This window comes from Nyctereutes procyonoides, unplaced genomic scaffold, assembly GCF_905146905.1.
Source record: "Nyctereutes procyonoides isolate TBG_1078 unplaced genomic scaffold, NYPRO_anot_genome, whole genome shotgun sequence".
Classification (NCBI taxonomy): Eukaryota; Metazoa; Chordata; class Mammalia; order Carnivora; family Canidae; genus Nyctereutes; species Nyctereutes procyonoides.
Window position 1 is genome coordinate 52,079,914 of NW_026575046.1, and position 24,864 is coordinate 52,104,777.

The window sequence follows — 24,864 nt, forward strand, 5'->3', positions numbered from 1 at the left end:
TTAAATAGAAGTGGGAAGAACGGGCATCCTAGTCTTCTGATCTTAGAGATAAAGCTTTCAGTTTCTACTGTAGAATATCATGTTATGGTATTTCATATATGGCCTCTATGTCTCGATAATTTCCTTCTATTCCTAGTTTGCTGAGTGTTTTGCTCAGGAAGAAGTGTTGGGTGAGGTGCCTGGCTGTCTTAGTAGGTAGAACACGTGACTTTTGATCTCAAGGTTATGAGTTCAAGCTGCATGTTTTTTTTTTTCAAAGATTCCTTCCTTCCTTCCTTCCTTCCTTCCTTCCTTCCTTCCTTCCTTCCTTCCTTCCTTCCTTCCTTCCTTCCTTCATGATAGATAGAAAGAAAGAGAGAGGCAGAGACACAGGAGGAAGGAGAAGCAGGCTCCATGCCCGGAGCCCGATGTGGGACTCGATCCTGGGACTCCAGGATTGCGCCCTGGGCCAAAGGCAGGCTCCAAACTGCTGAGCCACCCAGGGATCCCCAAGCTGCGTGTTTAAAGCTTACTTCAACAAAAAATCAGGTGTTGAGAGACACCCGAATGGCTCAGTGAGTTAAATGTCTAATTTGTGGTTTTGGCTCAGGTCATGATCCTCATGGGTTGTAAGATGGAGCTTGAGTCTGCTTGAAGATTCTCTACCCTTGCTCCTCTCCCCACTCATGTGGGTGTGTTCTCTATTTTTTTCACAAATAAATAAATCTTTTAAAAAAGTGTTGGGGGCACGTGGGTGGTTCAGTTAATAAGCGTCTGCCTTCAGCTCAGGTCATTATCCCAGGGTCCTGGGATCAAACCCCATGTCAGGCTCCCTGCTCAGTGGGGATTCTGCTTCTCCCTCTGCCTTTGCCTCTGTACCCTACTCCTGGGTGCCTACTCTCTCTCAGTCGCTCTCTCAAATAAATCAACAAAATCTTAAAAAAAAAAAAAGTGTTGAATTTTGTCAAGTCCTTTCTGTATCAGTGGAGACGGTCATGTGATTTTCTTCATCTTGGCAACATATGTATTACATTTATTATTTATATGTTCAATTATCTTTCCATCCCAGGGGTGAATCCCGCTTGGTCATGATGTGTAATCATTTTAGTGTGCCGCTGTTGAATTCAGTTTGCTAATATTTGTGGAGGATTTTTGTAGCAGTGTTCATAAGAAATACTGATTTACTTTTGTTTTTAAGTATATTTGTCTGTCTTTGATTTGAGAATAATGCTCACCTCATAAAATGAGTTTGGAAATGTTCTCTCAGTTTTTTGGAAGAGTTTGACAAGGTTTGGCATTAATTCTTTAAAAAAAATTTTTTTTTTAAGATTTTATTTATTTATTCATGAGAGACACAGAGGGCGGGGGCGGGGCAGGGACACTGGCGGAGGGAGAAGCAGGCTCCTTGCAGGGAACCTGACAAGGGACTCATCCCAGGACTCCAGGATCACGCCCTGGGCCAAAGGCAGGTGCTAAACCACTGAGCTACCCAGAGATCCAGGCATTAATTCTTTTTAGATGCTTGGTAGAGTTCTAAGAATTTATCCATTTCTTCTAAGTTATCCAGTTTGTTGGCAGGCAGTTTATAGTAGCCTCTCATAATTTTTTTGCTTCTGTGGTAACAGTTGAAATAAGTCTTTAATTTCTGGTTTTAGTATTTGTGTCTTTTTTCCTTAGTCAACGTAGCTGAAGACTTTCCAATTTTATTGATCATTAAAAAAAAAATCAGTGCTTAGTCTTCTTGATATTTTTAATTTTGTTTTTAATTTTCTATTTTGTTTATTTTTGCTCTAATATTATTTCCTTCTTTCTGCTAACTTTGGGTTTATTCATTTTCTTACTGCTTGAAGTGTAAAAATTAGGTTATTGATTTGAGATCTTTTTTCTTAATGTAGTTGCTTCCTGATACAGACTGCTCTCAGTATTTCCTTTACTGGACCCCATAAAGTTAGATATATTATGTTTTCATATTTGCCTAATACTTTTTCTAAGTTTTCTGGGGACTTCCTTCAACACACAACACATTGGTTGTTCAAGAGTGTGTTGATTTCCATATGTTTGTGAATTTGTTTATAGCAGATTTTCAAATGCTATAGTTCCAGCCCATTGTGATTGGAAAAGATACATGGTATTTCAGTCTTCTTAAATTTGTAAGACTTGATTGGTGGTCTGTTGTGATTTATCCTGGAAAACCATTCATGTGTGCTTAAGATGAATGTGTATTTTGCTATTGTAATGTACAATGAATATTCTGTGTATGTCTGTTAGGTTTATTTGGTAAATCACGATGTTCAGATTCTGATTTTTGTATTGATCTTCTGTGTGGTTATTATATCCATTATTGAAAGCCAGATATTATACCCTATTTATTATCGTTTGACTATTTCTCCTGTCAATTCTGTCAGTGTCTGCTTCATGCATTTGGGTGCTCTGATGCTGTATGCTCATATATTTGTAATTGTTATCTTCCAAGTATATGTGGGTTTTTTGTTTTTTTTCTATAGGGAGTGCCAGTTGGGGTGCCGAGGGGGGGGGTGTTTAAGCAGGCTCTGTGCCCAGCATGGTGACAGATGCAGGGCTCGATCTTAAAATCCTGAGATCATGACCTGAGCTGAAATCAAGAGTTGGACATTTAACTTACACAGCCACCTAGGTGCCTGACTAGTTGCTTTTCTTGCTGCTTTCAAGATTCTCTTTGTCATTTGATGGTTTGATTATAATGTGTCTTGGTGGGCCTCTTGGGTTCATCCTGGTTGTAGATCTTGAGTGAGTTTCTGAGTTTGGATGTTCATTTCTCTCCTTGGATTTAGATGTTTTTGGCCCTTTTTCATTGAAATAAGCTCTTTGCCCAATTCTCTTTTCTCCTTTTGGAACAACTTCGTTGTCTTCTTCTTCAAGATTTTTTTTATCTGAGAGAGTGAGAGAAAGAGAGAGAGCACAAACAGGGTAAGGAGCAGAAGGAGAAGCAGACTCCCCACTGAGCAGGGAGCCCAATGCTGGGCTTAATTCCAGGTCATGATCCAAGCCAAAGGCAGATGCTAACCAACTGAGCCACCCAAGTGTCCCTCTTTTGGAACTTCTGTAATGTGTGTATTGGTCCACTTGCTTGTATTCATAAATCCTGTATGTTTTAGTGTTCTTATTCTTTCTTTTCCCTCTCTGGTTTGATAATTTCAAATGTCTTGTCTTTATGTTTGCTAATTCTGTCCTGTGCTTAAGTCTGCTCTTGAATCTCTCTAGTAGTGAAATTTTCAGTTCAGTCCTAGTCTTCTTTTTTTTCAGTCATAGTCTTCTTTAGCTCCAGAGCTCCTGTTTTTGTTTCTTTCTTTTTATCTTTGATGGTCACTCTTGGTTGATACTCTTATTTGTTCATGTTACCATTTTCTTGATTCCTTTTAGTTTTCTGTGTTCTTTTGCAGATCATTGAGCATTAAGACTTATTCTGAATTTTTTCTCTGATAATTCATAGAGCTCTGTTACTTTGTGTGATTGGTTTCTGGAGATTTTGTTTGTTTTGTTTTATCTCAAAGATTTTATTCATTTATTTGAGAGAGTGAGCATGAGGGGTGGGGGAGGAAGAAGGGGACAAGCAGACTCTGTACTTGAGATCACAACTTGAGCTGAAATCAAAACTTGTATGCTTGCTTAACCGACTGGGCCAACCATGTGCCCCTGGAGATTTCTTTCGACCTTTTTTTTTTTTTTTTGAAGATTTTATTTATTTACTCATGAGAGAAATAGAGAGGCAGAGACATAGGCAGAGGGAAAAGCAGGCTCCCTGCCGGGAACCCGATCTGCAGGATCACATCTGCCGGATCTCGACCTGAGCCAAAGGCAGGTGCTCAACCACTGAGCCAACCAGGTGCCATATTTTGACCCTTTGATTTAGGGCCAAGTTTCCTCGTTTCTATGTATACTTGGTGATTTTTTTTATCCCCTGAGTTGTATTCATTTGAATAACAACCACTTTTGGTCTTTAGGGATTGGCTTCAGACATGGATAAGCTTTCACCAATCACCTCAGTTTAGAGATTTTCTGGGAACCTCCAGGTATTTTTTTGGAGGGTGGACTTCTCTAGGTTTATCCTAATTAGGGAAGTCTGTCCATTTCTTTTCAAGGAAAAGAAATTTTGTAATCTCCCTCTAGTGTTTTGCTACAGTACTGAAGGTTTACTTGTATTACTGTAACAATCTTTCCTATTCTTCATTCTCAGTGGCTCCCAGGTATGCAAAGAGTACTGGCTCCCCATTTGCTCTCAAAAGCAGGCAAGATAGATAGTAGTCTCTTGTCTCTCGGGCAGTTCTCTAGAAATCCAGATTGCCGAATGCTGGTTCCACTCTTGAACTTTTTGTTGTTGTTGTTGTTGTTGTTGTTGTACAGAGAAGCATAAGTTTAGTACCTTCTCCTGATCTCACCACTCTATGCTGGCCTTTGACTCCCTTATCGCAAGCCATCTGGTTACTCAGCATGCTGGGCATTCTTTGTCTTGTTTTCAGCAGCCCTCAGGAATCCAAACTGTGTGGGTTCTGTCAGTGGTCCCAGTTGTATTAAGCAGACTTATGTCAGGCAACCCTGTGAAAAGGTGGTATGTTGGACACAAGCTCCCCACTCCCAACTCCATCAGGGGAGCTCAATCAGTGCTTGCATTGGGAGTTGGAATCTCAATAAAGTAAATTGGCTCCTTTTTAACCCATTTCAATGCTATAGGCCTTGTCTTTGAACTTGCCTGGGGGTACTGCAACTTTATAACTGATTTCTAGAGTACTCAAAACGGTATTTTGATGAATCTATTGTTACTTTGGTGTCTCTGTGAGGGAAATAGTATAGGGTCTTCCAATTCTGCCATACTGCTGTTACCACTCTTTATGACTTTTTTTTTAAGATTTATTTATTTTTAGAGAGAGAGTGAGGGAGAGCACACCTGTGCATAAGCAGGAGGGGCCGAATGAGAGCAACTCCCAGGAGCCTTACAGCTGTGCTCAGAGCCCTATGCGGGGCTCCAACCCAGGACCCTGAGATCACAACCAGGAACCCCTGTTTCATGTTTTTTAATGTCAAATAATACTACATTTTATGAACAAACCATACTTTATTTATTCTTTAATCAACTGATAGATATTTGAGTTGTTTCTACTTTTTGGCTTTTATGAGTAATGATACTAATTGAACATTTGTTTGCAGTGTTTTGTGGTGGATATGTTTTCACTTCTACTGTTGATATATTTAGCTGAATTGCTGAGTCATTGGTAACTATATACATAAAACTTTTGAAGAACTGTCAAAATGTTGTGCCAAAGGTGTTTTGCGATTTTACGCTCATATTAGCAATATATGATGGTTCTAGTTTCTACCGCTTTACTCACACCTATTTGAAATAGCTGTCCTAGTCAGTGTCAAGTGGTATTTCATTATTGTGATTTGGTTTGCATTTCCCTAATGGCTATTGATATTGAGCACCTCTTCATGTATTTAGTGGTCTCATATAAATCTTTTGGAGAAACGTCTGTCCAGATCCTTTGCTGGATTTTAATTGGGCTTTTTTTTTTTTTTTGAATTGTAAGAATTCTTTTTTTTTTTTTTGTAATAAATTCATTTTTTATTGGTGGAATTGTAAGAATTCTTTACATGGTATAGATGTATTATTGTATATGATTCACAAATATTTTCCCCCATTTAGTGGGTTTACCATTTACATTCTTGATTATTTTGAAGCACAGATGTTTTTCATTTTGATAAAGTATGCTTGTGTTTTCCATGGTTGCTTGTGCTTTTGGTGTCATGTCTGAGTAACTGTTGCCTAATCCAGTTTTCTCAGCACCATTTATATTAAAAAGAATATTCTTTTCCCATTGAATGGTCTTGGCATCTTTTTTTTTTCTTTCAAGATTTTATTTATTTATTCATGAGAGAGACACAGAGAGAGAGAGGCAGAGACATAGGCAGAGATGATCCTGATGCCAGACCCAATCCCAAGACTCCAGGATCACCACTCGAGCCAAAGGCAGATGTCAACCATTTGAGCCACTCAGGTGCCCCAATGGTCTTGGCATCTTAGCTGAAAATCATTTGACCATATATGTGATGATTTATTTCTGGGCCCCCAACTCCTTTCTTTTGATTTATGTGCCTTGTCTTTATGTCAGTACCACAAAGTGTTAATTACCCTATTTTTATAGTAACTAATTATACTTTTGAAATTGGAAAGTGTGAGTCCTCCAACTTTATTTTCAAGATTGTTTGGGTTTTCTGGATCTTTCACATTTCCATTTTAATTTTAGGACCAGTGTTAACTTCTGCAAAAAAGCCAGCTGGGGTATCATACTGGATCTGTATGTCTATTTGGGCAGTGTTGCCATTGTTAATAATATTAAGTTTTTCTAAGCTATATACAAAGGATGGCTTTCTATTAATTTAGTTGTGTTTCATTTATTTCAATGATATTTTATAGTTTTCTGTGTATAAGTCCTGTGCTTCTCTTGTTCAATTTATTCCTAAGTATTTTATTGTTTAAAAATTTTATTCTTTTTTGATGCTGTTATAAACGAAATGGTTTTCTTAATTTTTTTTTTTTAAAAACTTTTATTTATTTATGATAGTCACACACACACACAGAGAGAGAGAGAGAGAGAGAGAGGCAGAGACACAGGGAGGGAGAAGCAGGCTCCATGCACCGGGAGCCCGACGTGGGATTCGATCCCGGGTCTCCAGGATCGCGCCCTGGGCCAAAGGCAGGCACCAAACCGCTGCGCCACCCAGGGATCCCCGGTTTTCTTAATTTTATTCTCAGGTTGCTTACTGCAAGTATACAGCAATACAGTTGATATTTGTACATTGTTTTTTGCATGTTGCATCTTTCCTGAACACCTTTTTTTGGGTTCTAATTGTTTTATTCTTAATTCCTTAGGATTTTCTATATACATGATCATTTCATCAACTAATAGAGATAGTTTTTTTTTTTTTTTTTTAATTTTTATTTATGATAGTCACACAGAGAGAGAGAGAGGCAGAGACACAGGCAGAGGGAGAAGCAGGCTCCATGCACCGGAAGCCCTACGTGGGATTCGATCCCGGGTCTCCAGGATCGCGCCCTGGGCCAAAGGCAGGCGCCAAACCGCTGCGCCACCCAGGGATCCCCTAATAGAGATAGTTTTACTTCATCCTTTCTGATCTGGGTGTCTTTTATTTACTTTTTCCTTGCCCAATTGCCCTGGCTAAAGCTTCCAGTGCAGTGTTAAGCATAAGTAGAATGAACAGGCATTCTCTTGTCTTATTCCTGATCTTAGGGAGAAAGCAAGCATCCAGTCTTTCACCATTAACTGTGATGTTAGCTATGACTTTGAAAGATGGCCCTTCAGTTTAAGAAAGTTCCCTTATATACCTCATGTGTTAGATGGTTTTTCTTTGTCGAGATGATCATTCCTTTTTATAAATATACCCTTCAGTCTTTTAACATAATGTATTAATTACATTGATTGATTTTTCTTTTTTTTTAATTTTTATTTATTTATTTATGATAGTCACAGAGGGAGAGAGAGAGGCAGAGACATAGGCAGAGGGAGAAGCAGGCTCCATGCACCGGGAGCCCGATGTGGGACTCGATCCCGGGTCCCCAGGATCACGCCCTGGGCCAAAGGCAGGTGCTAAACCGCTGCGCCACCCAGGGATCCCCTTGATTGATTTTTCTTATGGGAGCTGCAAATCCACAGGAGGACCAGTCACAGCTTCTCAAGGATTTATTCACCTTCCTGCTTCCCTTCTGCTTTGTGCCAAAGCACCTTTCCTTGTGATTTTTTGGAAGTTTGGGCATGGTGTACTTTTGCTTCATTGTAACTCTGGGTAGAATCCTTTGGGGCCCTAGTTTATTCTCTCTCTTTTTAAAAAATATTTTATTTATTTATTCATGAGAGAGAGAGAGAGAGAGACAGAGACACAGGCAGAGGGAGAAGCAGGCTCCATGCAGGGAGCCTGACGTGGGACTGGCCAAAGGCGGTGCTAAACCACTGAGCCACCTGGGCTGCCCCCCTAGTTTATTCTCTTTTAAACTTTTGCTCTTTATACTTTATTAACGGGGTCACAAAAAAAGCCCTCAGGACAAAATCCATTTCAGTGCTGTATTTATTTCTCTAGGTTATTACCATGTTAGTTTTTGGTTTGTAGTTCTTCAGTCTCGTCAGTGCTTTGCAATTTTTTTTTTTTTTAATGATAGTCACACAGAGAGAGAGAGAGAGAGAGAGAGAGAGGCAGAGACACAGGCAGAGGGAGAAGCAGGCTCCTTGCTCCCTAGCCTGATGTGCAACTCCATCCCTGGACCTGGGATCATGCCCTGAGCTGAAGGCAGATGTTCCCCAGGCTCCTCCCCACCCTTTTTAAAGATTTTGTTTATTCATGAGAGACACAAAGAGAGGGAGAGGGAGAGAGGCAGAGACACAGGCAGAGGGAGAAGGCAGAGGGCTCCTCAATAGGGAGCCTGATGCAGTACTGGATCCTAGAACTCTGGGATCACGCCCCGAGCTGAAGGCAGATGCTCAACCGCTGAGCCACCCAGGCATCCCAGAAAATTGTTTTTCAAATCTAATCCTAATACAGTTTTATGCTGTGTTTCCATATGTGCTATCGAAGGAGTAAAATCCTTTGCCAAACTTACTGTTCCCATGATTTTATTTTTTCCTTTTGGTCTCAACTTTCGCATTTTTTTGATTGAGAGAACACCAGTTGTTTCTCATTCAACTGAGGCATAAGTAGTTTCCTCGGAGGTCATTGTGTCATGAAATACTTCTTGCTTCTCAAGTACACTATGTCCTACATTCTGTGTGTATTAGCTTTTGCTCCCAAAGACCTTATAAAATGATTATAGCTTGTTAAACTGGGAGAAATTTTTATTTGGAATTTATAGTATTTATTTTACCATTAATTCAAAGAAAAATGTACTTTGAGAATTTGACAATAAAACATGGTATATGGGTAGCCCAGGTGGCTCAGTGGTTTAGCGCCGCCTTCAGCCCAGGATGTGATCCTGGAGACCCAGGATGGAGTCCCACGTCGGGTTCCCTGCATGGAGCCTGCTTTTCCCTCTGCCTGTGTCTCTTCCTCTCATTCTTTCCGTGTCTCTTATGAATAAATAAATGAAATCTTTTAGAAAATAAAAACATAATTTTTTTTTTGCTTAAAAGGTACCCCAAGCTCTTTATTTTTATCGTACTTTCTGTCTTTGGCATACATGCCATATACTTTTTATGTTATTGAGGTAATGGTATAAATAATTATAATTTTTAGTGATTCTGTTGAGAAAGAGTCCTTAGTTTGTTTTCTTTCTTTCTTTCTTTCTTTCTTTCTTTTTCTTTCTTTCTTTCTTTCTTTTCTTTCTTTCTTTCTTTCTTTCGAGTCCTTAGTTTTCTAATGTGAAACTCAGATCACAGCCATGGCATTAAGTGTGTGTAAAGTGCTTTTGAAATTCACATGGTATGGTAGTACTGATTAGGTAAATATTCTGTCTGAATATCTGTCTGGTATTCTAAACACATGTTATTCCAGGGAGATGTTATTAAAATAATTTATGATATATTTGATGAATATGTTTGATTTAGACTATATTTTAATGTTAGCTGTTTCTGTCACTGTGGGACACTATAGTTAGTTTCAATTTTATCTTTTTTTCAAAAATTTTTCCCATAACTTCATATGGGCTATGTATAAAAGCAACAAAAGTCTCTTCTCTTAACTTTTGCATATGATAAATCATAGGAAATTGCTTTTAGCCTCTTGGAGCTTAAGCAGAGTTTTTTTGAGAATTTCTCATCTCTCTACCTTTGATAGTGTAGAGATAATTGCATGAAAGCAGTAGGCTTTCCTCTAACTTTTTGGTTAATATGAAGTTGTTTCTCTTTTAGCTGTGCGGTCAGAGAAGAAACGCCTTAGGAAGCCAAGCAAGTGGCTTCTGGAATATACAGAAGAGTATGATCAGATATTTGCTCCTAAGAAAAAACAAAAGAAGGTACAGGAACAGGTGCACAAGGTATGTTTCAACATTTCAACAGTCTTTTCATCAATACTTTTAGGATATTGGAGTTTTATCTTCAATATCATGTTTTGTCTGTATGGGACAATATTTACCTTAACTGGTATTTTACTTTTTCCATTTTTTTAATCTCCAGCTTCTGGCACAATACTTAGAATATGCAGGAAATGTATTAATGAGTCTATGCACTGTGTGTAGTATGTGCATGTATAACTTTTTTTCTCCCTTTGCTTTCAAAGAATAGTGATTTAGGAATACTATTATGATAAAATATTTATTAAAATCATAGAACATAAAATATGGTAGCATATTTTTTAATTTTTTTAAGGATTTATTTGAGAAAGAGCATAGAGGGGAGGGGCAGAGCAAGAGAGGGAGCGAGAATCTGAAGAGACTCCATTCTGAGCACAGAGCCCCATATGGGACTTGATCTCATGACCCTCAGATCACCACCTGAACAAAACCAAGAGTCAGAGGCTCAACTGACTGTGCCACCTGGTACCCCAGGATTGTAAAAAAAATTTTTTTTAAATGAGGAAAGAGCAAATATATTTTTTTAAATTTTATTTATTTATTCATGATAGTCACACACACAGAGAGAGAGGCAGAGACATAGGCAGAGGAAGAAGCAGGCTCCATATAGGGAGCCTGACGTGGGATTCGATCCCGGGTCTCCAGGATCGCGCCCTGGGCCAAAGGCAGGCGCTAAACCGCTGCGCCACCCAGGGATCCCGGATTGTAATTTTTTAAACAAGTGTTATCCTTATTTACTTTATTTTTTAATTTAGTTTTTTGAATTTTTATTTAGTAATCTCTGTATCCAACTTGGGGCTCAAACTCATGACCCGAGATCAGGATTTGCATGCACTTCCAGCTGAGCCAGCCAGGCATCCCTGAATTCAATTTATTAAAGCTCTCTTACTTTAAAGTAAATTAGAGACATTTTATTTTCTATCCCTAAATAACATGCACCTCTAAAAAATAGAATATTTTCCTTCAGAAATGATTTTCCTTTATCTTTTTTTTTCTTTTCTTTTTTGTAACTTTACTGCATCTTAAGATCAGTTTAGATTATCTAATAACAAATTTGTATTCGAATTTCCTTATTTGTCCTCTAACTTTACATTTGGCTTATTCGTTCTAGGACTACGCATTATATCTGGTTGTAACATTTCTTAAATTTATTTACATCTAGAACAGTCCCCCTTTTTTTCATGACTCTAAGTAAGAGCGATACCCTTATAGTGTCTCCTTTCTAGATATGTATGATTGCTTCTTCACTGTTGTCACTAAACTATTCTCTATCTTCCTTCTTATGTGGAAATTATAACTAACAATTTGATGGATTCAAGTAAAACAGCTTTAGCTAGATTAGATTATAGGTCCTTTTAATGTCATTTATTGCATGACATTAAAAGTTGTTCCCAGGTCCTGACGGATTTCCTCTCTTTTAGATTATATTTTGTTCCTTTTGATCAAGGAGCAGTATGTGGGAGTGCCTGGGTGGCTAGTTGGTTTAGTGTCTGACTCTTGGTTTTGGCTCAGGGCATGATCTCAGAATCCTGAGATCAAGCCCAGCATCAAGTTCTGTGCTCAGCAGGGAGTCTGCTTCTCTGCCTCTCTCTTCCTCTCCTTCTCCCTCTCCTTGCTTGTTCTCTAAAATAAATCTTTAAAATAAATAAATAATAATAAATAAATAAATAGATAGATAGATAGATAGATAGATAAAATCTTAAAAAAAAAAACACACAGCATCAGCAGTATGTGTGTAAGTAACTTTGACTTCAAAAATATGTCCTCTTCTCTGTCCACCATTTCCCTGGTAATGTTTAAAAATATCAAAGAAACCTTGCCTGTATCAGTAATTTCATTAGGAGTTCAAAATAAAAATTTACAGATTTTATTATCTCTTCTACTTTTATTAGCTGGCATGTACTCTCATTAACTGAACAACTTTATTGTCTTTATATACATGAAAGCACCATAAATGCTTATTTCTTTTCCTATTAATTTACATTAGGAATTCATTATTAGCTGCTTTATTGGTGACATACTAGGAAATCTATCTGAATGGGGAGGATTATTGTTATGGCCTTAAAGAATTTTTATAGCTTTAGTGTATCTCAATTGCACTTTTTCCCTTTTTAAAAACTTATAGTAAAATATATATAACAAAATTTATAAACACTTTTATATAATCTGTGTCATTAAGTACATTCACATTGTTGTACAACCATCACCATCATCTGTCATCTGTAGAACTTTTTCATATTCCCAAACTAAAAATCTACCTATTAAAAAATAACTTCGTTGGGCACCTGGGTAGCTCAGTGGTTGAGCATCTGTCTTTGGCTCAGGTCATGGTCCTGGGGTTCTGCAGGGAGCCTGCTTCTCCCTCTGCCTATGTCTCTGTCCAACTGCCATGAATAAATAAAAAAATCTCAAGAAAAACCCAAACAATTTTCCACTCTCCTCTCCTCTCAGCTCCTGGCAAGCACCATTTTCTTTTCTTTTCTTTTCTTTTCTTTTCTTTTCTTTTTCTTTTCTTTTCTTTTCTTTTCTTTTCTTTTCTTTTCTTTCCTTTCCTTTCCTTTCTTCTTTCCTTTCCTTTCCTTTCCTTTCCTTTCCTTTCCTTTCCTTTCTTTTCTTTTCTTTTCTTTTCTTTTCTTTTCTTTTCCTTTTTTTTTTTTTGAGAGAGAGAGAGTGAGAGAGTGAGCATATGGAGAAGAGGGACAGAGGGTCCAGTGCAGATCCTGATGTGGGGCTTGGTCTCATGACCCTGATATCATGACCTGAATTGAAATCAAGAGTCAGACACTTAACTGACTTGAGCCACCCAATTACCCCATTTCTATTTTCTGTCTCTATGAATTTGATTATTCTAGATAAACCTAATATAAGTAGAACCATATAGTATTTGTCCTTTTGTGTATGGCTTACTTCACTTAGTGTATAGTATCTTCAAGGTTCATCCATGTTGTAGCATGTGTCAGAATTTCATTTTTAACTGCATTATTCTTTTTAACCCTGAAATTATAGCACCTTTGTTCTATGGATTCTACTTTTACTTTTTGCCCTTAGGTAAGTTCCCGCTGTGAAGAGGAAAGCCTTTTAGCCCGATGTCGATCTAGTGCTCAGAACAAGCAGGTGGATGAGAATTCTTTGATTTCAACCAAAGAAGAGCCTCCAGTTCTTGAAAGGGAGGCTCCATTTTTGGAAGGGCCCTTGGCTCAGTCAGAACTTGGAGGTGGACATGCTGAGTTACCACAGCTGACCTTGTCTGTGCCTGTGGCTCCCGAAGTGTCTCCACGGCCTATCCTTGAGTCTGAGGAGTTACTAGTTAAAACACCAGGTAAGATGAAGTTGGGGGTCTCAGAATGTAAGTAGATACAATTTTATTTTATTTTATTTTATTTTTTTAAATTTTTTTTAAAATTTATTTATGATAGTCACACACACACACACACACAGAGAGAGAGAGAGAGAGAGAGAGAGAGGCAGAGACACAGGCAGAGGTAGAAGCAGGCTCGTTGCACCAGGAGCCCGACATGGGATTCGATCCCGGGTCTCCAGGATCGCGCCCTGGGCCAAAGGCAGGCACCAAACCGCTGCGCCACCCAGGGATCCCTAGATACAATTTTATCATGTTGTGGTAAAAAGCCAATAGTGAAATCTCTGTATAACAAACTACCCACTTTTGTTCTGGGAAATCCTGAAAGTACTGGCTAACTAGATATAGATAATGACCATGAATTGGTGGTACATTTCTAGAAGACATGTTTTAAAAACTCCTCTCCTTTCTCTACTATTACTCTTCATAATTGTTGATCAACCACTATGTGAGTCAACCAACACTCAGGATAGCAGGGTTTTGGGGAAGGACACTGCATGCTAATAAACACATGAAACTTATGCTTCAGATACTGGCTCTAACAATTCTTATGTTATTTAGGAAGTTGTTTAACTTTTAAACTTCCTCATTTATAAAATAGACACTATAATGTAATTACCTGACACATTGTAAGTAACTAAGTGTAAATATCCCCTTGAAGTTAATTACCAATTGCTTTTCACTTTTATCATTCTTTATTATGCATGTCACCTGGTGGGAGTTGGATCTAAACATATGGTCTCTAATTTACCTTCTGATTCTTGAATATTGTAGTCACTCAAGGAAGATTTTGGATGTAACTATTTTTTACATTCCCAACAACAGCTTAGGTTGGTATTTAAAAAAAAAAAGGTATCCACTTGTGCTTATTAATCAAGTAAGATAGAATCAAAAAGACTAAAAATAGTAAGGATAGGTAGTACTATTTCATAATTTGGCATGTGCCAGACTTTGTTATTAGGCTCTTTTATATATTCTTAAGAATAGTCCTACAAAGTAAATGTGTGTTTTGTTTATTTAGGAGCAGATAAAATTTTAATCCTGATCCTGTTATGCCCAGAATTCAGGCTCTAGTCCACCTCACTTCTCCTTTTGTCCTTACTACCAATCAATTATTATATAGTTCTGCTCTTTTGATTTCTCCCTTAGTCCCTTTATGTTACATATACAAAGGCATTTTCACATTAGTTTGTGCCTGTGTTGAGAATTGTTTTCCTATTCTATTTTATGTTAACTAATATTTTAGAAGAAATAAATCCATTCCTATCCTGTCCGTCCCCAGAAGATGATGAGGAAAACATAAAAAATATGACGACTCATTTTTTCTGTGGCATATAGATTTTTTTAAAAAATTAGTTTGTGCCCAATTTCTGAATCATCTAATGAAAAGATACATTCATTTCAGGAAATTATGAAAGTAAACGTCAAAGAAAACCAACTAAGAAACTTCTTGAATCCAATGATTTAGACCCGGGATTTATGCCCAAGAAAGGGGATCTTGGTCTTTCTAAAAAGGTATGTATCTTAGTCAATTCTACGATATGATTAAACCATATGGAAATAATGAGATTTTAAAAACAAATCTCTTGATAATATATAGCAATATTGATGCACACATACATAGAAATTACAGAATGGCAGAGTACACTGGTTTGGTCTCAGAGATCCTCTATTGAGAAGCTATTTTGCATTTGTGTTGAGGTGAGTTATAGTTCATTTTAGATTTTCTTTTCAGATGAAAATGGAAAGAGCTTTTAAGATTGAGTAAAGTGTGTGTTTGTTATTTCTTTTCTGGGAGAAAGAAACCTCTTAACTGCTTTCTACTTCTGTCTGTATAAGCCACTAACCAACTCTTATCCCATTGTCATGTCTGTATTAACACCTCAGAAAAGACTTGGCTCAGGTGTAAACCAAGTAGAAACATTTGAACTTAAGTTTCTGAGTTTGGAGGTATGGGTTTTATTGACCAAGAAAGCGTCATTAAATAGTAGATACAAATAGAAAATTATTTTCCTGAATATTAATTTTTAGGAAACCTCCCCTTTCCCATGTGTGTGAGGAGTAACTCAGGCTAAGTGTTAGAAATTCAGTTGTTAGGATGCACAGATTTCCTATTAAAATTTTCTATCTTTAAAGAAAAAATACTGATGGTATTCAAATCAAAAATAATTTGAGTTTTTAGACTTACTTCCTTACCTGTAACAGGCTTCTATCATTTAATCCTGGAACCTAATTTTCTTTTTTTGTTAGATATTCATCCATCTGAATTTACATGTAAATGTAAAACTCAGTTTATTTGTTTCTGTGCCTCATTTTAAAGGCTGCATTATATCCTTTCATTCTTTGGTTCTTCTCAAAGTCCATCTTCTAAGACCTGCCCTAGTAAGGCTGTGATAGTTTTCTTCTGCAGTGTTTTCTTTCCTGGCTTTGTTTTAATCAAATCTTAGCCACTTGGCAAGATTGTTGGAGGAGGTACATAGTAGTACATAGTAAGGGATAGGGAAACTGTGATTCATTTGAATATTTGCAATCCGGTGATAGATTTAATAGTATTTATATAAAATAAATTATGTAAGGCTGCTATATTAAGCTACAGGTGAGGTAATAACAAATTTAAAAGAAAATCAGAATTTGGGTCAGTTTAGTAAATGATTTGTTCCCCTGTTTTATTGAGATATAGTTGACATACATAAGTTAATGATTTGATTAGCGTATATAGTGAGCCTTTGGAAATCGACTGGTATATTTTAGCTTGTTTTGACCTTAAAATTTTGGAACGTTACAGCAAGAATAGCATTTATGTTGACTTTTTGTGGCCACTAAATTTTGTTTTAATCCTGTTGAAGAGTATTTTTATTGTAGAAGACATTTTCTTGGACTGGAGCTAATTCTTTTAAGCATTAGTAGTAGGGGAATATAATGTGTAGGAAATTACTCTGAGTATTTTGTTTTGGGTTTTAATGTTGCTTTCATTTATATTAATCTATAGCTAATTAAATCAGAAAGACATTCCATGATTCAGAACTTTCTGGTATATGTGCTGCTGAAGTGAGCACCGATTCAAAGATTTTTTAATATTTAGAATTCATTAAAGAAGTGTAAAACCTAATGGTTATAAATGCAATTTTATTTATTTTATTATTTATTTACTTGTTTGTTTGTTTATTTATTTATTTATTTAAAGATTTATTTATGACAGAGAGAGAGAGAGGCAGAGACACAGGAGGAGGGAGAAGCAGGCTCCATGCCTGGAGCCCGACGTGTGGGACTCGATCCCGGAACTCCAGGATTGCGCCCTGGGCCAAAGGCAGGCACTAAACTGCTGAGCCACCCAGGGATCCCCTTATTTTATTTGTAAAAAAATTTTATTTATTTATTCATGAGAGACGCACACAGAGAGAGAGAGAGACAGAGACACAGGCAGAGGGAGAAGCAGGCTCCATGTAGGAAGCCCAATGTGGGACTCGATCCCGGGTCTCCAGGATCAGGCTCTGGGCTGAAGGCGGCGCTAAACCGCTGAGCCAGCCGGGCTGCCCATAAATGCAATTTTAAAAAGATAGATTTTAAATATCGGGTGATATAAAATAGAACTGCAATGATGGGTCTCTGGGAATATACCCTTTCTCTTTGTCTACTACTTCAGTCAGAGCACCATTCTGTATCTTCCGGTTAACTCCTACCACCACCCCCTTAAAGGAGGATGTGTTTGTATGAGGTTTTTTTTTTTTTAATATTTTATTTATTTATTCATGAGAGACACACAGAGAGGCAGAGACACAGGCTCCATGCAGGAAAGCCCGATGCGGACTCGATCCCGGGACTCCAGGATCACCCCTGGGCTGAAGGCAGGTGCTCAACCACCCAGGCGTCCCTGTGTCTTTTTGTCCCCTGAGTCTTTTGGAGCTGTGTTGTTTTTTTGATGTCTTTCCCCAGGTAGTTTTATTTCAACCCATTATTGTTAATATTGTTTTTTTAATTGTTAGAAAACAGCCAGGGTTTCTGTATTTGTGATAATAGTTCAGCTTTTGGCACGTAATATAAAGTTTATTTTGTGTTCATCTGTAAATCTGTTGCGTTTTGTTTACTTGTAGTGTTATGAAGCTGGTCATTTGGAGAATGACAGTGAATCACGTGCTGCATCTAGGGAGTACGGTGGAGGTGCGTATTTTTGAGATTTAAAAAATGTAGTGCAGAGTAACTATGAAGCACCTTGTCAGCTAAGTAGAAGTTGTTCCATATGTAAGCAAGACCAATGAGGTTGCATCTTCTAAGACTTGTATGCCCAACAAGTGCCTGACTTGCTCAGTTGGAAGAGCAGAGACTCTCAATCTCAGGGTCTTGAGTTGAGCCCCATGTTGCATGTAGAGATTACTTAAAAATAAGTAAATTAAAAAAAAGAAAACCTTTGCTCGAAATATGCTTCCTCACATGCATGACACTAGAAAATTGGATGGTCATTTTCAGTGTTAGGCTGAAATTAGTTACATGGAATTATTAGAATAAGGAAATGTTAGAAACAAAGAAAAATCAGCTCCTTAAATTTCATATTAACTGGTTTTCCAACTGTAATCATTACTTTCTTGGCTTTGATTTAATTTTATTCTATAGAACAGAAATTGTGGAATCTGAGTTGAGAGGGAAATTACAAGCCCTACAAACCAGTCTTTTATAAATAGTCTTAGTTTCTTTTATCACATCTATGATCTTTGGTGAATGAACATATCCTTGAAAAAGAGAGTTTATATTTGAGCCTGGTCCATTGTAATGGCTTCAAAATTTTAAGGGCTTGGAAATCTTTATATATATATTTTCTTTTTTTAGAGTGCAAGCAGGGAGGGGCAGAGGGAGAAGGAGAGAGAAAATCCTAAGCAGGCTCTATGCTCAGTGCAGAGACCAACACAGGGCTCAGTCCCATGATCCTGAGATCATGACCCGAGCTGAAATCAAGCATTGGATCCTTAACTGACTGAGCCACTTGGATGTTTAACTGACTGAGCCACTCAGGCACCCTGTGCTTAGAAATCTTTTAGATGGCATTAGAATCTGACTTCTGAAAGTTATACATTGTGATCTTGGTCCTACTGATAGGAATGGGCAGCCCTTCATTTAGTAACAGACACATTATTGTAATTTGAGCATTTCTTTGCTCAGATCCTTTGCTCAGTCCATTGCTTAGGACTATTAACTCCTAATCCATATAAAGCAATACAGAGAGTTAGGGTATTAACCGTGTTATCCTTATCTTCTAGAAAAACACGAAGATGAAAGAGGTGGCAGGGTTGAAGAACTAAATCCAGACCTGATCAAATTCATTGCCGTACTACCACCTTGTTATCCACCCCAGATTTTCTCCCTGTCAATTCTTTCTACCACTTAGATCATTCATCTGCCAGTGCTGTTTATTGATTAGTGTCATTTCTGAGATATTAGCCCAAATTTGAGCACATGGCATCAGATGTGGTCTGCCAACAAAGGGTTGGTTATAGTAGTTCTCATGGGAAGGTTATAGTACATGTTAATTTTTTTTAAGGTTTTATTTATTTATTTGAGAGAGAGAGGGCCTCCAAAGGGGGATGGGGCAGAGGGGTAAGAGAGAAGCAGACTCCCTTTTGAACAGGGAGGCCAGATGCAGGGCTTGACCCCAGGACCCCAGGATCTTGACCTGAGCTGAAGGCTGTTGCTTAACTAACTGAGCCACCAAGGTACCCCTTCATGTGATCTTAAATGAGTGCATTTTTTTTTTAAGATTTTATTTATTTATTTGAGAGAGAGTGCATGAGTGAGTGAACGATTACAAGTGGAGGGAGGGTAGGGGCAGAGGGAAAGGGAGAATTAGATTCCCTGCTGAGCGGGGAGCCCAATGCAGGGCTTGAATTCCAGGATCCTGGGATCATGACCTAAGCTGAAGGCAGATGTTTAACTGTTTGAGCCACTCAGGCACCCTTTCAATGAGCACATCTTTAAATGTGGCCAATGATTATTAAGTGTTCTAGTAAGTAAATCTAATAATATGTTAGCTTATGTTAACCTCATGTTCATATATAATTTCATAGACTCCCCAGTCTGCTTGCTTGCTTGCTTGCTTGCTTGCTTGCTTTATTTATTTATTTATTTATTTATTTAGCTTGCTTTAAAAAAACTTTTCAAAATAATATCAGCTCTTATGTTTTTGTAATTCAATTTTTGTAAAATGTACAGCTTCCACTTTATCTTTTGTAAATTTCATCTAAATGTTTCAGTTCCTGAGAACTTCGAACCTTTATTCTTCTATCATATTAGTTCTTTTAGTCATAGACAGAAGCTTTGATAGCAGAGCTTCTTCGTCTCCATCAGGCAGTCTCAAGAAGAGAGTACTAAGCCAGTTTTCCAAAGTCTAGTCTTCATGTTGATACTTAGCCTAATTACCTTGGAACATTTTTTGATATATCACTCCAAATTCCTCTTGATAGTTCTATAACAAATATACAGTAGGTAATGAGGGAGTGATTGGAATTTCATTTTGTAAATATGCCAGATTAGATCATATATTTATTTTATGTTAGTGGATGTTCAAGATTGTATTATTGTGTGAATATCTTTTAAGCTACTAAATGTTTTGGGGGAGATTTCTCTTTTCCCCAAGCCAGATTTTTGTATTTCAGCTTTTTATCTTAATTCATAAATCATATAGTGATATGATTTACTGTCTTTAATTGTGGAGATTAGATTTTAGTATCTTTTCCTGACTCCTAAATGTATTTTCTCCCCATCTCTAGGATAGTAAAGTCCTTTGAGGAACTCTGAAGTCTTTCATTTCAATCATGTAAAATGAAATTACTTTAACCTATGTATTCATTTACTATTTAATCCTCAAGAGACAGAATTTTTGTATATGTAGATATTTCCCCAACTAGTTACATAGTCATGGGTAAGTCTCCTCCTCCCTGTGCCTTTTTCTTCATCTACTAAGTTGAGGAATTAAACGGACTCCAAGATTGGTTTTTAATTCTTAATATTCCATAATTCTGTGAGGTCCTTTTAGTTGAGGATAGGAGTTTTTGGATGTGTGAGTAGCCAGCAGGTAACACATGTTTTCCTGTTATAGGCGCTGCCAAGATATTTGATAAACCAAGAAAGCGAAAACGACAGAGGCATGCTACAGCCAAGGTGCATTGTAAAAAAATGAAAAATGACGACTCTTCAAAAGAAACTCCAGGCTCAGAGGTATTACTCAGTTCCTCATCTTTTGACCTTGCAAAGAAAATCTACTTTTCATAGTAGAGGCCACTCCCCTTTCCCTTGAGTTTACTTAAGAATATAATGCTCTACTGAAGCAGCTCATTAATAGCTCTAAGACATATAAGGCAACTTTAGATGTGATCTTTTTAAAAGATCACATCCTATGCTCCAGGTGTCTGATAAGTTTTATAACTGTTTCATCACGAAGTAATAAGCCTTTTCTAAAACCAGAGAGCACAATACCAAGTAACCATATCATCTGAATGAACTTGCATATTTTCCTTTAAAAGTTGAGACTGCTACAGTTAGAGGGGAAAGTCATTTGCTTATTTCTTGAGACCATCAACTGTTTAATTCTAGAATAATGTTTATAAACATTGGCTTTAAGGAAACAAAGGTAGATTTAAAACCATTTCCTTATAGAGCATCATTGCAGTCATTGATGCTATGTCTGGCTTTTCAACTCAGGTTAAAGGAGAATTAGAACAAGTGAGGTCAGCATTACACATTATGATACAGAGTGTTTCTTTCCAGGATAATTTGAATAGAATGCCCAAGGGGGCATTATTTAGGAAACACTGATCTTGGAAGGACAAATAAGTAATCAAATAAACTTAAGAATGTTTTCTCTCCCTTAGTGAAACCTTAAAATGGAACAGCTCAAAAAGTTCCAGTGGAACAGCCTCAGAGCAGTTAGTGGCAGGGCATGAGGCGCCCACTACCCGCCCAATCACAGCAGGGTTAGAACTAACATTGCATGCAGTCCGCCCGCGTGATTGGCTGAACATCTGTAAGTGCTTAATGGCTAGACAAATAGCAGCTCAGAGGGAGGGGGTCAGATGGAGGAGACATCAATAATACAAATGTGGGACATTATTTTTTCTCTGCAAGGGAGAACTGATGACACACCGAACGGCTGCAAGCCCCAAGGAGACTGTTGAGGAGAGTGTAGAGAACGATCATGGGATGCCGGCATCTAAAAAGCTGCAGGGCGAACGAGGCGGAGGAGCTGCACTCAAGGAGAATGTTTGTCAGGTAGAAGATGTTGCCCACTTGAATTTTGATTGCTTGCTTGTCTTTTAAGTGAAGCCTTCTCCATCTCTTGATAACCCATTCTTGGTTAGAGTAAACATTTTCCTCTATGATTCTAATGGAAATTAACCTTTTAAGAATATCCGTCTTTCCCCTCCTCACAAAAAGAGAAAGAAAAAGAAATATTTAGTGTTGCTGGACCGCTTGCCTTTGTTGCCCATGAATAAATGCCTTGAAGCAGGCCTGAAACAGATGGGAGAAGATGAATTTGTCATTGCTTAAAAGGATCATTCTCCTATACCTCTCATGGTGTGAGAGTCTCTGGGTTTCTAAGGAATGTTGCAAAGGAAATTTTCAGTTTGAGATTTCTTTTGCTTTAAAGTAGTGACTTTAGAGTACCTACCACCTGTTTTTTTATATTTATTTAATAGGTATTTATACAGTGTTTATTATGTGTCAAGAGTTTCTACCACCTTATAAATATTCTGGGGATGCCTGGGTTAAGCAACCCACAATTGCTTGTGGCTCCGATCATGACCACAGGGTCATGCAATTGAGCCCCACCCCGTCTCTGAGCTGGGCATGGAGCCTGCTTAAGATTTTCACTCTCCCTCTACTGCCCCCCCAAAATAAGTAAAAGAAAATAAAATTTTAAAATAAAAAAAATAAAACTTTTACAAACACTACATCATTTAGTCCTAAACAGTATTGTAGATTACTGTTATTATCCTCATTTTTATAGGTGAGGAAACTGAGGCACAGAGATGTTACCTAACTTGCTTATAGTCACACAGCAAAGCCAGGATTCAAACTGAAGCAATCTGCGTTTAGAATCTTAACTACTATGTTGTGTTGCCTCTTTATAAATAGCCTTCATCAGATTTGGGAATAGAGTCGATTAAATGGATCTTTTGGTTATGTTCTCCTTTTATGGGCTTAATTTACCTTTGTAAATTCTTAAAAGCTGGCCTATAAAAAGCTGAAGATATTAGGGTTTTTTTCTTTTTTCTGATTGAAACAGCTAAAAAGTGAAGTAACACAAACCCAGAATATGCTATGATGAACAATAGAATTTCAACTCTGTTTCTTTGTTTCTTCATTTTCACTATTATATAAAGAAGGTTGATCATATTCAGAGCAGTACCCCAAACACAGTGTTAGTCCTCAAAGACTATGTGGCCAGAAAGATTATCAACAAATGGTTAAAGGGTAGTTGTCTTGTGGTCCTGGATTATTTGGATCACTCTTTGTTTAATTCTGTTACCTTTGTATAATTTATTAATACCATTTCCTTTCACTCAACATGGTTATCAGTTTGAAAGATGAATCACATGGTCATCTTAGTTAAAGGGTTAGTCCATAACATTTGTTTAATTTGAAAACATTCTTTGATATATAGTGTAATTGAAGTTTTCCTGTTTAAATGATGAAGGTATATTTGTTTATGTACATAAAAGCTGGTATCACTGCATTGTGAATATACAAAACCAAATACATAATATTTATGGCATTTGTCAATTTTTATGTGTGGGTAGGGGATAACAGAAGAGGCAAAGTGTGAGACTAATTTACACTATAGATAAAGACCTTGGGGTCTGTCTGCTCTTACTCCCTGGCTGCCCCTGGCATGTTTTTCTCCAAAGCTCTCCTACTCAATTTTTTATTTAAGCTTTGGTGTTATAAATGGCCAAGACTTGTTTCTTTGGGTTCTTGAAGATATTAGACTTGCCTAGTTACCTCCCCTCTTTCTTGTCTTTCACAATAAGACTCTTTCATTTTTGGTATTTTCCTGCTAATCACTATGTGGAAATGAGTCAGGATGTTAGAGGAGTGAAAGTAACAAATATTGGGAATTTGCAGAATTTTCATAAATCTTTGAATGTTTTGAAAGCAACAGAACCAGATTTTTATTTCCTAAAGCCCTATCATAAATGACACCTTGTCTTACACAAGATCATCTCAGGAAGGTAACCTCTCTGAGATGGTTGTAGATGTATCTCAAAGGTTGTTTAAACCTTGTTTAGAGCCCTTTTGGGACTGTTACAACCCAAGTCTAGCACACCAGTATCTCTTCGCTACTATTCTCACCTTTCTCATTCTTGAACTCATATTCTGTGTAGTAATCAAAGGGATCTGTTTTTAAATGAATATCTGATTTTAGCCTTACCTTGTTAAAGCCTCTTACCTCATCTTCTACCACTTCTAGCATTTGTTCACATTAGTCCACTGACTTTCCTTATGATTCTCAGACATGACATGGTTTTTCCTATCTGTGGACTTTCTGTATTTGTATTCCTGGTATTTGTGTCGGATCACTTGACTCACTTATAGTTTAGAACCCTGAGAGGTCATTCCTAATGGCCAAAGTAACTATTTGAATTCTGTACCTAATGCTTACCATTATCTGGTATCTTTCCTGTTTGTTTGTTTACTTGTATTTTAGTCCTTAGACTATATGAAGCACGAGAGCCAGAGATTTTGTGGTACCTGGCATAGAGGAATTAATCGCTAAATATTGGCTGAATAAATGGTGGGCTTTCTTTTTGGAAAGCTGCTGCTTAATCTTTGCCTTCATGAAGGCCTTCTGCTTAGGACTTTAAAAATCCGTTTTTCATAGACATACCTGTTTTCTTTCTCTTAACAGAACTGTGAGAAACTGGGTGAGCTGCTGTTATGTGAGGCTCAGTGCTGTGGGGCTTTCCACCTGGAGTGCCTTGGATTAACTGAAATGCCAAGAGGAAAATTTATCTGCAATGAATGTCGCACAGGTGAAGTAGATATAGAAGGGTTTGCTTTCAGAAATGGTTTGAATTTTGAGTTTTTCAGGAAAAATTCCCAACATTTATTGGAGACAATTTTTTATGATACCGAGCTAATTGCTATAGACACAGATAGGTGCTGTGTGATCTTTGTAGAAAAGAATACCAAGTGAATAATGAATGGATAGTATAATATAGTGCAAAAATGATTGTAGTAGAGATGCTTTTAAAGTGATAATTGAACAAAGATGAGCCAGTTCCACAGAGGAAGAGAACTGAATTTGGCTTTAAAAGAGATACGGGGGATCCCTGGGTGGCGCAGCGGTTTGGCGCCTGCCTTTGGCCCAGGGCGCGATCCTGGAGACCCGGGATCGAATCCCACATCGGGCTCCCGGTGCATGGAGCCTGCTTCTGCCTGTGTGTCTCTCTCTCTGTGACTATCATAAATAAATAAAAATTTTTAAAAAAAA

At 37.6% G+C, this 24,864-nt stretch overlaps 1 protein-coding gene across 9 annotated transcripts in view; it reads left to right on the plus strand.

Moving 5' to 3' along the window:
- The window catches only part of NSD1 (nuclear receptor binding SET domain protein 1), a 152,664-nt gene that overhangs the window by 89,628 nt on the left and 38,172 nt on the right, over positions 1 to 24,864 (plus strand). For all 9 annotated transcript variants that reach the window (XM_055325648.1, XM_055325651.1, XM_055325654.1 and 6 more), the window contains 7 exons: positions 9,867 to 9,991; positions 13,076 to 13,346; positions 14,791 to 14,900; positions 17,477 to 17,543; positions 20,470 to 20,588; positions 21,495 to 21,638; positions 24,280 to 24,403. In XM_055325648.1, coding sequence (XP_055181623.1) covers positions 9,867 to 9,991; positions 13,076 to 13,346; positions 14,791 to 14,900; positions 17,477 to 17,543; positions 20,470 to 20,588; positions 21,495 to 21,638; positions 24,280 to 24,403 — 960 coding nt within the window. The remainder of the gene's footprint in view (positions 1 to 9,866; positions 9,992 to 13,075; positions 13,347 to 14,790; positions 14,901 to 17,476; positions 17,544 to 20,469; positions 20,589 to 21,494; positions 21,639 to 24,279; positions 24,404 to 24,864) is intronic.